This window comes from Eriocheir sinensis, chromosome 35 (genome assembly GCF_024679095.1).
Source record: "Eriocheir sinensis breed Jianghai 21 chromosome 35, ASM2467909v1, whole genome shotgun sequence".
In the NCBI taxonomy this organism is placed as follows: domain Eukaryota; kingdom Metazoa; phylum Arthropoda; class Malacostraca; order Decapoda; family Varunidae; genus Eriocheir; species Eriocheir sinensis.
Window position 1 is genome coordinate 3,981,818 of NC_066543.1, and position 16,483 is coordinate 3,998,300.

Consider the following 16,483-nt stretch of genomic DNA (forward strand, 5'->3'; position numbering starts at 1 on the left):
CGTTTTCTCACCTGTTGATGCTTCCCGCTCTTCATCTAGCCTCTCGAGCATTCCTTTGTGCTTCACTTCCTCACTTTAGTCACTCAACACCTTTACGAGACACGGTAACAACGAAAGACGACACCGCCGTCACCTCGTCACTGCAGCACTTCAAAACAAACAACAACAATGGTGCTCCCGCCATTTGGGTCCTTCACTGAGCTCTCTACCTGCCATTTGGTGGCCCTGGTGGAACCACTCCACTTGAACAATGTCACAAGATATTCAGTTAAACCTATTGTCAAAACCGTTAATAAATGATGTTTTTAGTGGGTGGAAAGGATAAACCGACGTTCCTAAAACTTAAGTGAGTATCGTATTTTTAAATAATTGTCGCACTTCAGCGCGGCTCTCCACAGTGAGTTCCATGAGTAGAAAATGCAGACAGGAAAGCACAATCGTTAAAACATACTCATGCAAAGTAAACTGTTTTCCATAGTCGTTTTAATGTCTTACAAGATTATGTTGGAATCATTGTAAATGTTCGCATGTTGTTGTTTTTCAGCCGGGCTTACTTATTTCACCTAAAAGTAAGAACATTCTTGTATTTTCCCCCATGCACTTTACTGGTTGTTCCCTGTAATTGTAAATCCAGTCCAGCCATATCACTCCTGAATAAGTTAAAGCGGACTGTCTTACTACACATCTTTTTTTTTTATATAATAGTTTTACTTATCAAGTTATATTCTGCGCGATATTACATTTTCTCAAGTTCAGGGGTACCTCATCTATGAAGATGTATAACAGACTTAACTGAGTTCTTCCTTTCTAGTTTAAGAAAACTGAATTTTTAATCATGCATTTGTTACATAGTGCAATGCTCCTTTTCCCTATTCTTCAGTGCCTACAAGATGACCATTACAGTATTCTTAAACTATGCAGGGGATTCACTATGAGCCTGTTCTCCATGCTCTTGCCACTTTCAGGAATCAGGAATGTTTATTAACTTCCACAAGTCAATATGGGTCATGTGAAGGAAAATTACATCTACAAACTACATTTTATTGTACTCTTCATACAAAACTTCAAAAATTACTCATACATAATAAATAAAAACCTAAATCCATCTCCAAATCATTTTTTTGAAATATAACTTTGATATATGATTGTACTTCATTATTCAAAATCAGAAGTGTATATCTTTTAGAGTGGAAAAATTCTGACAAGTACACACACACACACACACACACACACACACACACACACTGAACTTACATATTTCATATAAAATTATTCTCACTTATTCCTAAAATGCTTGTGATGGTATTTATACAATCCTGCAGTAAGTTTGCATGAGCCTGGCCGGCCATTCAGGGTGCAGCACAGCATGACAGGCTCCATGAGGGTGAAGTACAAACTGGGAGAACCTCACTCCAGCGGACAGACCAAGGACAGCAGCTTGACGAACAATAAAACGTGAAATAAATCCTCGTCGCCTATACCCAACTACATACTAAACCATTACATAAAACAGTCCCACTAAAGAATGATATATATTTTGGGGGAAGGATATCTACATCAACCAAGACTGTCCTGAGAGGGGAAAAGACAAGACACTTTAATGTCCGCAGGAATAAGGGTGTGGTCAATAATGGCTAGTGTAAGGAAGTGTTGGATTCATGCAGGACCTTGGACGGGCACACTTCTCCTGGGACACATCCATCCCCTGAGTCCTGCTGCCCCACCCCACGTCCCTCCCTCTCTCTGGGGGTCACGGCATCCTTTGGCAACCCAGAGACGTAATTATTTACAAGGATGCATGTCCAACACTCATTACATTTTGAAGATTCCATAAGGCTATTGGCTACACTGAAATATAAATACATAATCTACTGAAGAAATAAATAAGTTTTTTTTCCTCTTTGGAAATGAAACTATACTGCACAAATAGCTAAATAATATCAATAAAACCTTTTCTTTGGTATGAAAAACAAAAGAAATTGGAGTAAGTGGGGCAATTCTGTCTCTTTCAGATAATGGAAAAACAAAATTAAATCATATTCAATTCCATGATGGGAAATGTTTGAAATGTCCAAATGAAGTGGGGGAAACAATTATGAGGCACTGCAACTGATTCCTGTCCCATGCAACTCAAATAGAATTAAAAGAATCCATACAATCAAATTATCTAAAAATAAAAACTGATAAAAATGACTGACATTACCTATACTATACTAACTACTGATCCTCAAACTGATATTACAATTCTTCAAGGCGAAACACAACGTGCATTTCCTTGTCCTGTTTTGCTGCTGCTGTGTCAAAATATACCTACACTCCATAAGGCTAGGAAAAGTCAGGGTCATACACATAAATAACTATATATATACCAACATGTATATATATAATACTTCAAGATGCATAGAATAAAGTGCACTCATTCGTCCTCATCCTCATCATCGTCTTCACTTTCACTTTCATCGTCGTCGTCGTCATCATCATTAGCCTCGGCAGTCTTGAGTTTCTTGTTGGCCATAAAGTTCCCAGCCTTGAAAGCCTTCATATCCTGCAACATCCAGAAAACAAAAATAATAATATAAAAATAAAATGAAATCGTTAATGAATATAAAGTAAATCTAAATGCAAAAAAGCTTGATCAGGTGAGCACAACAGAACTGGTGAGGAGCAGGGAGGCACTAAGGTGGTGGGAAAGCTAAAATGATCTAAGTGTAGTAAAATATTACTGCCAAACAGCCAAAGGAAGCAAAATATATGCAGCAAGTTAGCAATTTAAAATTAGAACAAGTAGAAATTATGCAAAATGGAATATAAGTAAATTTGTTGCCAAGCAATAAGGTTCAAACAACAAAAAGATGAAATAATTTGTTTTCAGCTGGTGACTTTAATAATGCTTGCAAGACCAGAGAGCATGATCCAACTGCAATTTTAACATCGACTTCTTTATGTCACTTTTATAGTAAAGGTTGACACTTTGGGGGGATTGTGGCTTAGGGTTCAAGGCTGGCCACCCTTCTTACTATCCTGCGTGCGACAGAACTGGGGACTGAACTGATGTGCCCTGGATAGTCACTCCTAGGCTTGACACTAACCCACTCAACCACTGTGCTCCACAAATTCTAACTCAACACATTAATACAAGAAAAAATATCAACCAAGTTCCAAGCCTTAGAAATAAAAACAAACAAAATAAGTATTCAACTGACCCTTTTGTACCTGGCCTTGTCCTCCTCAGCCATGGCCTCATATTTGGCTTTAGACTCTGGCAAGGTTTGGCCCCAGGCAGCCCCCAACTGCTTGGCCACATCCCCAACACCAAGCTCCGGGTGGCTGGCACGGATCTTTGGCCGTTCATCATTGCAGAACCAGAAGAAAGCTGACCTGTAAGAAATAATTTGTTAGTGGTGCCTCCAGAGTGACAGGTGGTACTGAGAAAGTGCGTGCTCGTGCTCTCTCTCTCTCTCTCTCTCTCTCTCCTCTCCTCTCCTCTTCTCTTCTCTTCTCTTCTCTCTCTCTCTCTCTCTCTCTCTCTCTCTCTCTCTCTCTCTCTCTCTCTCTCTCTCTCTCATATTTACCACCTCTGCCATGCCCTCCCACAACTCCATATTAATAATGTTCTTCACTGCCATCACTCCTTTTCCTTTATCTCTTCTCCAGTCTACATTCGTCATCACTCATGGATATAATGGCATTTTAACTTAACCTGGTCTCAATAAGGCACAAGTAAGGCTCTTTTTACTTAATCCCTAAAGGGCAGGTGACATAATTTTGAAGTCTGCATGGAGATTTTTGGGTCAGTGTGACTCCTAAGCTACCACACAACTCCTCTGTGCCATTCTCAGTGTTTCTGTGGCCTAGCAGGAGGAAATCTTTTCGGATCTTCCTCTTCTGATTCCATGCTCGAGTATCCACAGCCAGTGACCTCAATCCCATAACCTCCTCTTGGTCCCAAAAGAGCTCTCAGTGTGAGTACAATTAGGAGAGCTGAAAGTGACTTTTTCAAGCCTCAAAAGCAGTGTTAGGGGTAAACACAGTGATGGCAGAGGCGTTGAATTCCAATCCTTTGTCTTATCAGGAAGGCTGAGCCCCATTATCGTGCAACTTCGTTTTGGTGGCTATCATGTCAATCAATCTCATTACGGTGATGGTGGAAGTGATACTGAGGAACCTGAGGATGCATCCCACCTCCCTTCACGGTTATCAAATTCAGAATATGAACCACTCGCCACACCGCACCACGCACAAACTATTCAGCACTCCTAAAAGAGGGCTGCTGCATGCTTAAAGTTACTGCACTTCATCACATCACCAAGGAAACACTACATGAAGTAGAAACTTCAGGTTTGTGGCAGATTGAGGAGGAAGAATGGATAACGGAAATGCCCATGAATTTGAAGCTATTGACTTAAGCAGAGCCGCGAAACTGATAATGGAATGTGAGCAATTTTCGGGAAACTGTCAGGACATCCCGCCCTTTACGGGTTAAAGCATCATTTCGAGTATGAACAAACTATAGCTACTGTTTGATATACAAGCTGTTCTTTTATGTGCTCATATGGTATAGCTATTATTGATGCAAATTGGCATGTTTGTGGTTCATATAAGAGAGCTTGAGGGTTTTATGTATACACTAGCATTCAAATATATCACTGAAAATATAAAGTTAATCTTTATGCAATCACGAACTAACAATGCACAGGTGCCACATCTACGTTCACGAGTGGACAGATGGAATGAAACGGACTATAACTTCTTTACTTTTGCTCTATGAGTGTCTGTGCATTTGTGAGTGTACCATTAAAATACTCACAGGGCTCTCTTGGGTGCATTGGGGTCCTTGCGGTTGCGGCGTTTCCTTGCCGTGCGGGATTGCCGTGGACCCCTGTAACCACTCATCTCAGAGTCGTAGCGCTTCTTATCCTTCTCTGCCATCTCATAAAATCGCTGCTTCTCCTTATCCGTCATAGTCTGCAAAGAAATGTTTGTGATCAACTTATTGCCTAGATTTTTCACATCTATCTCTCTGTTTCTGTACTCTCTCTCTCTCTCTCTCTCTCTCTCTCTCTCTCTCTCTCTCTCTCTCTCTCTCTCTCTCTCTCTCTCCTATTATTAAGTAAACCTATAGACAGAGCACAGACATAAAGGTATATAAGTATAACACACTGCTTATTTTCATGTTTGTGAAAATTTTTCCCCATGATGCAGTATGTCTAATATTATATATGTTCATATAATCTTAAGGGCAGGATCTGCCTCTTTTTCTAAATAGTCTGAGGATCTTGACTTCAAGGTATATTATGAAGAATATTACTGTGATCATCATATCTGAATATAGAATGAATTGTGTAATTTTTGTCTTTTTAATGTCTTTTTTGTTTCACAAAATTTTAAATCTATCTCCTTTGTCATTTCTGCACCAATTTATTTGTCCTTTGCACACAAAATCTTTATAACCTTCCTAACAAAGTTAATAAAAGCTTTGTTAAAATCTTTGCATTTAGTCGCAAAAAAAAAAAAAAAAAAAGGAAGTTTGCATATTGAAATGTATTATTACAGTATTATGCAAAAGAAAAAATATGATAATTTTTTTACTAACTTTGTTCTATAACATGTATAGTTCCAAACCATAAAGTTTTATGGCAATCTCGCAAAAACGAAACTAGATGCATTTTATGCATGTATTACTTCTAGTTTTGAGAAAAAGGTGATTAAAGATTTTTTTCCATTTTCGTGTCATAGCGCAATCAAATACAGTTACAATGTCCCAGACCTGTTATCGTTTGATTCCTTAGGGTTCATTAATAATATATCAATGCATTTATCTAATGATGTGACTCCTGGTTCCCCCTTTCAAAAGTATAAATCCCTCTAGGGCAAAAGTATCGTGACGTGCCAAGTCATTCAATGCTGCCAAGTTTAATCTTCAAAACTCGTCTGGTTAACACTCATTGCTTACAGTGTCATCTACTTTTCTTCTCTTTTTGCCTTTGGTTGGAGTGGTAGTTCTTCTTCACTTTTTGCATTTCAACCCTTTTCTATATTGATGGTTGTTCCAAACATGCTTGTAATGGACAAAACTGTGTTCTATCACTGTCCCTTGGGTGGCAAATTTCACTCTAAAGTATGCTGCATACTTGACTTTCATCCATTCCAACCATACTTTTAAATGAAACGATTGGTTTGGTGGTGCTGAGGGATCTTGTGGTGCTCGAAATTGAACTTGAAAGTGTTGACACATAGCTATTATTTGTGTTTTCCCTTGCACAATCTGCCATTTGGCAGTTCTTCTCCAGATGCTGTTTCAGTTTTGACAGTATGTCAGTGAAAGGCTTCAGGGCAATCGTAAATGCTCTAATGCCTTAAAAAGCTCTTGAAGGAAGATCACAGTGTAAACAAAGCAGTCTTCCCTCAGGCACCAGTTCATCTGAGTGGGAGGCAAGGAAAGCCATGGTGGACCAAAGAGGGGTTGCCAGATGCACGAGAATTCAATGGTATGTGATTATTTTATCATGTTAATCAAAATTAACAAAACAAAACAATTCCTGCCACCTGCACTAGGACTGGCTCACCACACCCACTTGTTAGGCTTTTAAATTCAGGCTTAGTGGGACATTTAATTTAAATTCACACAAAAAAAGCTGCCACTTGATAGCTTATGCACAGACAGGTCATGCCAGAGCATTTAACTTATTATCAATATTTTTCAAATAATTTATTAAAATAGGGTGGCACATCCTCCTCTTAACCCTAAACTTTAAGCAAATGTCACACACATTATTATCCTTTTCACTGAAAGTAATACAAAATGTATTTAATGTCTTACAAATCATTCTGCCAAGTCATGCAAGTGATTGTAACTTCCTTTTGACAATAAATATGTCAATCATGCTTATCCTCACTCCCCACCATGACTATGGTTATTTATGTAACTCTATATATAATGGAGACATGATAATACCCAATTTCAAGGCAAGAAATGAAATCAAGCATGACTGAGTCTAACATGATGAAAACCAGATACATTTACTATGAATGCCAACAAAACAGACTCAAACCCTATTAAATATAATGCACTTTGAGACTTGTAATTATGTGCACTGCCTCCCCAATTCTCCTTACTTCCTGGTTCTCTGGATTTGTAAATGAAAACTATTTTATCAACAATCAATGAGCATTACAAGCACATCCATGATAGCTTGATTATCAAATTGTCTGATTCTCCTTTAGGAATCATGCCAGACACGAAGAACAATTTAGATGCATAGCCTATTTATCATGAGGAGAAATGGAAAGAGCATAATAATTTTACAGTATCTACAAATGTCACAAAAATACCACAAATAGCATACAAACCTTCCACCGCTCAGCACATTTCCTTGAGAACTCTGAGAACACAACATTTTCGTCTGGGTGCTTCTTCTTGTGTTCTTCTCGGCAAGTCTGGACAAAGAAGGCATATGCTGACATCCGCCCCCGGGGCTTCGTGTCTACAAGCTTGGCACGTGGCATGATTCTGGAAGGCAATGACATGATAGTGAAAACAACAGTTGTCAAATTAAATAGGTAAATGCCAACCACTTCTCTGCTATTTTCAGTTAACAAATAATGATAAATGTGTATGCAGTGATAGCCTTACATCGGTTTAATGTGCTCAGCACCTTTGAGGACACTATAAAATGAGAATGCCTTCAAAAGTTAAACTCTCCCAAAGTGCAGTGGAGAGCACCCATGGTCAAGGAGTGGTTTCACCTCAAAGGAGACTTGGAGCATATCAAGAACAAGGATAAAATTGTCAGAGGTTACCCTTTAATCCTTTGCCACGCGAGAAGGCCGATCGGGATACCAAAACACGCGTTATCACATTTACTGCCACCCAGTGATGATCTACATGGCATCTGTTTGTCCCAGCAAAAAGAAGCATCTTTCATTACACTCTCCCAGTGTGGGCCGAGAGTCGGAAGTGGGCGGATTTCAATAAAATTGCTCTTTTCGCCCCGCCCACACCTAACATAATGGAGGTGAGTTTACAAAAACCTTAGAGGACATAACTGAATACTTGTACATGCTGATATTTAGGGGTGTTGGGTGAGTATCCACAAATCAGGTTATTAGCATCCACAGGCTACTTCTTTCATGCAACTTAGCAATGGATGGGTGCATGAAATCAAAACATGTTCGAGAGTAAAAGTCTTAGAAAAGCCTCAATTTTAACATACTAAAAGGGTTTTTTGATACCTCCAGTATTTCTATGAGTGCCCTAACCACTATGATTTCAAGAATCCAGAACACAGATTATGCCTCTTCATGCCTTTAAGGAGATGGCATATTTTTAAAATTACCTGTTATATTTGCTTCACAACCTACAATGACTCCTGCACATTTATAAGACATATGAAAAGAGCATGGAGTAACACTACCATGGCACATAGGAACATGGACTGTGGAAACAGTGTTGAAACATACTCAAACTATAATTGGATCCGGAAAATTTTACATCAGAGCAAGTATTGTATTCTGAAGAAAAAAAAAATATATATTAATAACAATTAATTGAATTAATTTATTTTAAATCTACTTCAAGGTAAAGCAAAATAAATAAAAAATCCCATGAAGCCTATTATAATCATAATGTACCTCTGAAAGAATGAATACTCTACAAGGATACAAATAAAGAAAATCATTAGGGGGAATGAGGTGAGGTAAGGAGGGATTTCTGGACTGTATACCTAGCAAGATGATTTTGACTTGCCACTAATGTATCATACTCATTTAGAAATTAATCGAACGGTCCCACTGACCTATGGATTCTATACGGCTAAACACTTAATACAAGCATTACGATAGAGAGAGAGAGGGGTGGGGTGGGGTATCAAACAATTCCCATTCAGGTAGGAACTCGGACAGGGCAATATAACATGGAAATCAAACTGTACCAGGCGATAAATAATGAAGTGATGTGAGAAGATATTAATTAATAACGCCTGACTGGTAATGGAGTCGCCTAAGTGCCCAAGTGGTGGCGTTACCTAACAAAGGCAATCTCTGCCTTAGGCTCACCAACACAGGGCAGGGCTACCGTAGTCCTGCCCGGCGCACCACCACCAACACTCCCTTCCTTTCCACTGACACCACACAGGACGTCTCTTCCCTTCTTTTCCGTCCGTCCGTCACATTTTGGGAAGGCCACAAAATTCTGAAATGGCTGAGCGGGATTTCAACTTCCTGTCCCCGGCCTTCACTCACTTAACCACGCAATGACACGGAAAATGGAGTCCGCGGCATCATTACCATACGAAAACTGGATTATCCTCAATAAAACCCAATGAAAATAACTCCATAAGACTGAGAGGTATAGGAGATAAGTGAAAAATTCCTCAAGTTAAGTCAAGAGTCACGGATCCGGACAAGGCCGCGCGCCAAACTCCTCCTCCTTCTCCTCCTCCTTTTTCTGTAGACCTCTGACGGTTACTATCATTTCTTAGGACTTTCCACCTTGATTCTCCTTCCTCTGTAGCCTCTGTAGCCTTCAATGACTTCTCTCTCCTCGTCTTCAGCCTTTCACGTGCTTGGCCTGGGCTGGGTTATCTTGGCCTCAAAATTAAGTATTATTATTCATAAATGGGAAATGATTGAATACTAAAAAAAGATAAATGTATAATAAGGCGCATAATATAGGTTGATTTATATAGTGAAATTATTATATAAAAAAATAGTAACATTCTTAGCACTGATTTCGCGTGTTTCTTATCACCCGTGTGGCTTATCACCCTTCCCGTCACCCACACTTTCTGCTGCCTGTCACCCAGCGCCGCCACGACACTAGAAAAATGACAGGATATCTTCAACCCGAACACCACTTCTCTTCACTGCTGCCATTGCAAGGAGCCAAAGGAGGACGCTCTCATATATTCCTTTTTTTCACCCACTTCGCAATTTTTTAGACCGTTTGTCACCGATGATATAGACTCTTCTATCCTCCATTGATTTTCTGGGAAGGAGGTAATAGGGAGTAAGTCACTGGGTTAGGAAATATTGGCGTACTTTTGTGAGGATGCAGCGTGTGGCGTCTAGGAAGGAGTGCTCGGCGGCGTCTCCCTCAGAGCTGTGTTGTAGGTATGAGCTCGTACCCGCAAAATAGCTCGCAGGGAGAGGTCCAACTTGCTTACTTTTTCTATATTTAACTCCCCGCTATCGTTTTCCTGTCCTGATTCGGCTCCAACGTACGGCACAAATATCAGAGCAGCAGTTTTAAACAAGAGGAGGCTTTATAACAGATGAACAGGACAGATTTTAGAAAGATTTGCCCCGCGTTGATATATACTCAGTTCCTGCTTGTTTGGTCTGTTGGTCTGGTGTAATATATTCTTGCCGGCAATATCAACCATCGCAAAGATTACAGGTGGACAAACTAAGACAAAATCAGACAAATTAATAGGTTTTCCAAGTGTGCATTCCCCAGTGCGCATGCGTGGTGGACAGCAGAGCGACGTATTTCAGTGAGGAGGAATCTCTCGCAACAGCAGCCTCAGAAGGTGTCCCTCGCCGCTGATTGGTCGAGGTTCGTGTTTCCCGCGCACACTGACCAATCAGCAGCCTCAAAACCTCGGGAATTTAGTCAGACAAAATTTGGTCGTAAAGACGCATTTGGTCAGGTCGAAATTTAGCGTCTTTCAAAAATGGGCCTCCTCTGACGGATCGCGGTAAATGGAGAATAAACATTAACCTTTGAAATACAAGTTAAAAGATGAGACGTAAGGAAGTATGGCAGACACGAGGAGTAAAACATTTCCTATAAAACTGTGAACCGGCAGCTGCATCTAGATATCCCAGTCTTTAGAAAATATAATGTCAGCTCTAATATTCTCCTTGATATGGGTTTCCTGTCAAAAGAGAATATATATTACACCATGAAATATAAGTTTACAAGTGAGGGATGCCATAAGATCTATTGTAACATGATGGGTGTGTGTTTCTGTACATGTTGCAATGATTAGGTGGTGTTATATATACTGGTGTGTTTCTGGTGTTTCTTGGTGTCTTTCTGGCCTGTGGTGTGCTTTTATTAGTTGGTGTGTGTGTGTGTGTTAATTTCTGGTGTTGAATAGTCCGTTTTACTGCATATGGTGTTTGGTGCGTTTCTGCATGGTGTTTCTGGTATTAGTGTGTACGTACGTATTTCTGGTGTTGAATAAGTGGTGTTTCTGGTGTTTATAATGTGAGTTTCTGCATGGTGGTGTTTCTGGTATAGTGTGTGGTTCTGGTGTTGAATAAGTGAAGTGTTACCGGTTTTTTATGTGTGAAATTTCTGGTATTGGTGTGTGTTTCTGGTATTAGTGTGTGTTTCTGGTGCTGAATAAGTGGTGTTTCTAGTATTAGTGTGTGTTTCTGGTGTTGAATAAGTGAAGTATTACCGTTTTTTGAGTTTTCTGGTATATTGTGTGGTTGAATAAGTGGAGTGTTACTGGGTTTTTATGTGTGTTTCTGGTATTAGTGTGTGTTTCTGGTGTTGAATAAGTGGTGTTTCTGGTGTTGTTAGGTAAAGTTCAATAGTATACCACCACCACCGCCTCCGCGTTATTGGAACTAAACAAACTTGAAAGGGAAAGCTCAAAGTGGAGGAAGGCAGCTGTCCACGGAGGAGCGTCCCGAGAGCCCCGCGCCGCCCGCCACCCTCACATTTTTCAGCACCACTCCTTCCCTGCTCACCTCCCTGCCCCATGACCTCCTCTCCAGCCTCTAGATGAGCCAGGTGAGCTAAGACACTTGCAAACACGAGCAGTTACCTCTTAGTTAACGGGGATTTTTGATATATTGTTACGTTCTATTTCGTTTTTTTTCCCTGTTTGTCTTGTGTACTACGGTGTATGATTTATGGGGTTTTGTATAACTTATAGTATTTGTATTGTGATTCTGTCTACTTGTTCCACTGTGTTTGATGCCATATTATAATCCTGATCATCACCTTTCCTTTAATTCTTCCTCCTTTTCTTTACATCATCATCTCTTCACTATTTTCTCTTACTCCTTCCTTCCCTTTCCTCTCCAAATCCTTCTCATACTTCCACCGTTCTTTCCCATTAATAATAACTGTGAGAAATGGCGTATATGTTAGACCGGGAAAATTATTAAGTAGGATTTTTCTCTTCCGTCCCTCCTGAAATGCTTTTATTACGTTTTCGGCTGTAATGGAATGATGGCAGGTATTGATAATCCAGGTACACGTCAAAATAGAACTCACCTTGCCACTCCCTTTCACGAGCGGCTCAGAGGACTTACGTTGTTGGTGATAACGGCGTGGCACTGACCATAATGCAGGAAGTAGATCGATATTTGTGTCAAGGTTTATTGTAGTGTATCAATTAAGACACCTCAACATCTGAAATTGACCTCTCTTTTGGCCACTCTTTACTAGCTAATCGCTATATGAGACCAACAGTTAGCAGGCTTTTTTTTTTTTTATACATCTTTTTGTTGCTCTTGAGTTGCTCTGTGCTGTAGTAAAAATAAGTGTTGTGTGTGCCGGATTGCTTTTCACTCAACCTCATGTGCTAGCTCTTGAGGTGATGGTGTGGCAGCAGCTTCCTGTGAGTCATAACCGAAGTGGTCACTGCAGTGCAACAAGTTTTATCTGTGTTGGAAGCTTGTGCACAGGGATCTTGGCATGTTGTGATACCCCTTGCTTCAGAATAGGTGGCTCTCTAGCAGTTTCTACAGCCTTAGATATCTAAACTTACTGAACTCTGGTTGACCCCTGTTTATTTTTATTTATTTATTTATTTTATTTTTATTTTTTTATTTTATTTTTGTCATTACACATGAACATAATCTAGCCTCTGTTGGTAACCTGAGTTCATTGTGTTGGTAATTGTCAAAGGGAGAAACACCATTTCAAAAGTCTTTACCAAAGTAGGTTCATTATGTACATAGAAAAAAATAATGAGCCTGTTGTCATTAACTTATCTTTTTAACTTGGATGGGAATGTGCAGTTAAGTGTTTGTTCTTCTCAGCTGAGCCAAGATGAATGGCCTAAGCACAGAGGAGGATTCCGGTTCCCAGCATGACCAGGTGTGCTGTTTAGTTGATGCAGGTGAACGCTGCACCCAACTAGCTGGAAATGCTGCCTACAATAAGAGGATACAAAAAACTGTTGCACAGAGGAAGCTACGGCTGCACATGGACTCTGCTGTGAGTATGAAACTAAAAGCACATTGACAACTGGGCCGAGATTATTGTCTGAGGCTGTACATTTAATATTTTCTTGTTTGTCTTATCTTACATCAGATGTACTTTGATGTCTTAAGTAGCTGAAAGTAACTCATTAGAGATTGTAGATACAGAATGATAGTATTATACCGTAAGTTTTTACCTGCTAATTTTATCATGTGCATCAGAAATAGTAAGGTTTTCAGCCACTAAACACAACATTCCTTACATAATTATTAAATGAGCCCATTAGAGATTATAGATGCAGAATGACAAGTTTAATTTTTTCCCAGTTAATTTTATCTCATGTATCAGAAATAGTTTAATACCAGTTGTAGCAGTCAAACTTGTCATTCTTTACATAGTTATTAAATGAACACTTTTCCCTTTCAGTCCAGTCACAACTACATTTGCGAGTACCACAAAGGTGTCATCCAAAGCGTGCGAGTGAAGCGGAAAAGGAGAGATTCTGAGGAGGACGCTGGAGACTTTGACGGGGATCACCCAGAAGTGGAGCTTTATAACTTGCAGGTGTGTGTTGGTTATGATGAGGGCAGGAATCAAAGCTAGGAGTGTAGAGGATAAGGAGAGAAAATGCTGCCTACAAATCTGGGGAGCAAGAAGCCTAGGAATTGTTTGTGTACTGGCTGTGAAAGATAATTGCTATTTTCTCAGCGTCCTTTCTTTCTATGTGTAGGAAATGTGGATTATGTTTGTTTAAGTGCCACACCTCCCATGAATTCTCTCTCTCTCTCTCTCATCAGCTTTTAATTCTTCACTGACAAAGCAATTCATCCCCGACAGGTGAACACACTTCGGAGGTACAAGCGGCACTACAAAATACCAACGAGGCCGGGGCTGAATAAGGCTCAGTTGGTTGATGTAAGTACACTGCTGATGTATTTACCTTGTTATATTTACTTCGTTGTAGTTTTACAGGGCCTAGGCTTTACGCTCATGTGGTCCCGTATCCGTATCTGCATTTATCCAACTTTTCTTTAAAGCTTTGCACACTCTTCACCGATACTACATCCTCACTTGGTCCGTTCCAAACCTCTATATTTCTTTGCGGGAAGCTATATTTCTTTGTCTCTCAAGCATCTTCCCTTCCTCAATTTTTTACTATGTCCTCTTGTGCTCCTCGTGGTAACTCTTTCTTTTAGTAGTAACTCCTCATTATCTACTTCTTCCATTTTGCTCAATAATTTATAGATTTGTATTAAGTCTCCCCTTTCTTTTCTTTGTTCTAGTGTTGGTAAGTCCATTTCCTTTAGTCTTTCCTTGTATGTCAATCCCTCCTGTGTGTGTGTGTGTTTCATCTTACTGTTACTTTTACTGTAGTTGTCATCTTACTATTACCTTGTTATTTATTACTATTATTTACCCTTACTTTTTAATGAAACACTTAATTATAGTAGGTACCAATGTACTATTACTATTACCCTGTTATAGTCTGTTAGTACCATTATGTATTACTAATATGATCCCATGTCTGCCTGAGGTAGCACCATATTAATAGAATGATACTTGCAGATCCTCATGAAACACTTCAGGACGGTGCCAGTCGTGGAGAAGGAATGTCTCACCTACTTCATCTACATGATCAAGGCCAACCGCTCCAAGTTTGACCAGAGAAATGGGTCGAATATTGATACCTGACCAGGATTATAGAAGCTCACTGGCAACACCCGTATACACATTGGCAGTGATCAGTGATGTAATTTTTCCTTATAGGATGTGCAATGTCATTTTTCACTTGGTAACATAGAACCAAACCCTTCTTTTGCAAGGGATGTGTTGCTTTAATACTGATAGAGGCATGGGATTTTTGTTTCTTTTGATGCAGAAATTCTGTGAAAGATGTGTCAGTGATTGTCAAGAGAGCGCATGTCTTGGGAGTAACCATGGAGCAGTGTGTTCATCTCAGATTAAAACTATGGCTATGGGCTTTGAGTTGGTATGATAGGTATTTTAAATGTTTTAAATTTTTAGAATGGATTTCTATCACTATTCCATGTAATAAATACAGATATTCTCTCAGTTCTTCACCCACTCATTAAACAGGAAATACAAACATCTTCACAGTCAGTAGCAAAGAAATGTAGTCTATGTAGACATAAGACACTTGTGTTCTATCATTATGATTTTTTTGATTTTCACATATATTTGTTATTAACAATTACAAAGACTCATATGTGTGTTCTTAACTATGCTCAGTTATCATTAATCAAAGCCCCGTGAGTTTAAAAGCTCAAACTTCGGATGCCATATCCACAGATTAGGTTGATTTACCTTTCAACATGTTCCAAGAAAATCAGCAATCTATCACAATAATTGCTGGTATATTTATAGCCGAAGAAGCTAAATTTGAGCTACCTTAGTCATAGCACTACAGTACTTAACCACTACTTCCAGAATTCACCATCTGACTGAGTGCAACAAATGTTTTCGCTTCACAACCTTGGCTGACAATAATTTCTGTTGTCATTCAACCATTTATACTTTCATGTTTATGTGAAACTCTTAACCAACCAATGTTATTTATGACCAATATTCTATGTTCAGATAAACATGAAGAATCAACCTTTTCCCTTTTGCCCTTAGAAGTTAGAGGTATATCACTGATGTACTGAAAGTAAGCTTTTTCTGACTTCTCTTCCAGAAACAAGTGGATGGTTGTTTCTTAAAAAGTGTATTTGATGGATGGATGTTGTGTGGAAGTGGTTGGGGTTCATCTGTCAGGTTGATATGACTAGGGGATAGTAAAAAAGTATTTACTGTCATAATCAAATATACATATTTCACTTATTTCCATTAAAGTTTACCTTAAGTTTACTATAGGTCTCACTTGGTGGGAAGTGGCTGTTTACATTGAGTGAATGAATATATCAAAAGTGATGAAATGTGTTGGTTGTATGTCAGTAGGAAATGAATTTATGTCTAGTCTTGAAACAGTTATGTAATATAAAATTATGTACAGTATTGCAATGCTACTTCAATATATGTATATCATCTAGGACGTTTGCATATTATGTTTTATATTAATGTAAATTGATCATTCAGGATTTAATATGGAAAACTGCAGACCAGCATTACTAGTGTCTTCACTAACACATTCTTTCTTGAAATTGTAATTTTATGATCTCTGAAGACCTGTTGATATCAAAGAAATGACATTAGTGAAAGTTTTAATAAGGACTTTATTAGTTTCTTTAAAACAAAGAATCTTACTTGTCATTTTATTTTGGCCTTTTCCTCTAGCGATTTAAGTGGACTAAATAG

General features: G+C 39.1%; 2 protein-coding genes across 5 annotated transcripts; one reads left to right on the top strand and one right to left on the bottom strand.

Moving 5' to 3' along the window:
• Positions 1–1,027: 1,027 nt before the first annotated feature.
• Positions 1,028–10,203, bottom strand: LOC127007266 (high mobility group protein DSP1-like). 3 transcript variants are annotated; one of them, XM_050878019.1, is made up of 5 exons: positions 10,039–10,203; positions 7,351–7,510; positions 4,808–4,965; positions 3,204–3,378; positions 1,028–2,545 (listed from the first exon to the last, which is right to left on the bottom strand). In XM_050878019.1, exons 2-5 carry the CDS (start codon positions 7,504–7,506, stop codon positions 2,417–2,419), a joined length of 618 nt encoding a protein of 205 aa, XP_050733976.1. In that variant the 5' UTR covers positions 7,507–7,510; positions 10,039–10,203; the 3' UTR covers positions 1,028–2,416. The 3 variants fall into 3 exon arrangements, with proteins under 3 accessions (XP_050733976.1, XP_050733977.1, XP_050733978.1); XM_050878020.1 differs by lacking the exon at positions 10,039–10,203 and adding an exon at positions 9,055–9,213; XM_050878021.1 differs by lacking the exon at positions 10,039–10,203 and adding an exon at positions 9,024–9,158.
• A 1,106-nt stretch (positions 10,204–11,309) lies between these two features.
• On the top strand, positions 11,310–16,431 carry LOC127007267 (histone deacetylase complex subunit SAP30 homolog). 2 transcript variants are annotated; one of them, XM_050878022.1, is made up of 5 exons: positions 11,310–11,746; positions 13,006–13,183; positions 13,595–13,732; positions 14,006–14,083; positions 14,735–16,431. In XM_050878022.1, exons 2-5 carry the CDS (start codon positions 13,016–13,018, stop codon positions 14,858–14,860), a joined length of 510 nt encoding a protein of 169 aa, XP_050733979.1. In that variant the 5' UTR covers positions 11,310–11,746; positions 13,006–13,015; the 3' UTR covers positions 14,861–16,431. The 2 variants fall into 2 exon arrangements, with proteins under 2 accessions (XP_050733979.1, XP_050733980.1); XM_050878023.1 differs by lacking the exon at positions 11,310–11,746 and adding an exon at positions 12,294–12,315.
• Positions 16,432–16,483: the final 52 nt, after the last annotated feature.

What these genes read in the sequence shown, in the direction of transcription:
- LOC127007266 (XM_050878019.1), bottom strand. Translation starts at nt 7,506, where the DNA reads ATGCCACGTGCCAAGCTTGTAGACACGAAGCCCCGGGGGCGGATGTCA. An exon ending in AATGCACCCAAGAGAGCCCT is followed by an intron (nt 3,379 to 4,807) that starts GTGAGTATTTTA and finishes TATTTCTTACAG; the next exon opens with GTCAGCTTTCTTCTGGTTCT. An exon ending in ACAAGGCCAGGTACAAAAGG is followed by an intron (nt 2,546 to 3,203) that starts GTCAGTTGAATA and finishes TGGATGTTGCAG; the next exon opens with GATATGAAGGCTTTCAAGGC.
- LOC127007267 (XM_050878022.1), top strand. Translation starts at nt 13,016, where the DNA reads ATGAATGGCCTAAGCACAGAGGAGGATTCCGGTTCCCAGCATGACCAG. An exon ending in GGCTGCACATGGACTCTGCT is followed by an intron (nt 13,184 to 13,594) that starts GTGAGTATGAAA and finishes TTTCCCTTTCAG; the next exon opens with TCCAGTCACAACTACATTTG. An exon ending in TGGAGCTTTATAACTTGCAG is followed by an intron (nt 13,733 to 14,005) that starts GTGTGTGTTGGT and finishes CATCCCCGACAG; the next exon opens with GTGAACACACTTCGGAGGTA.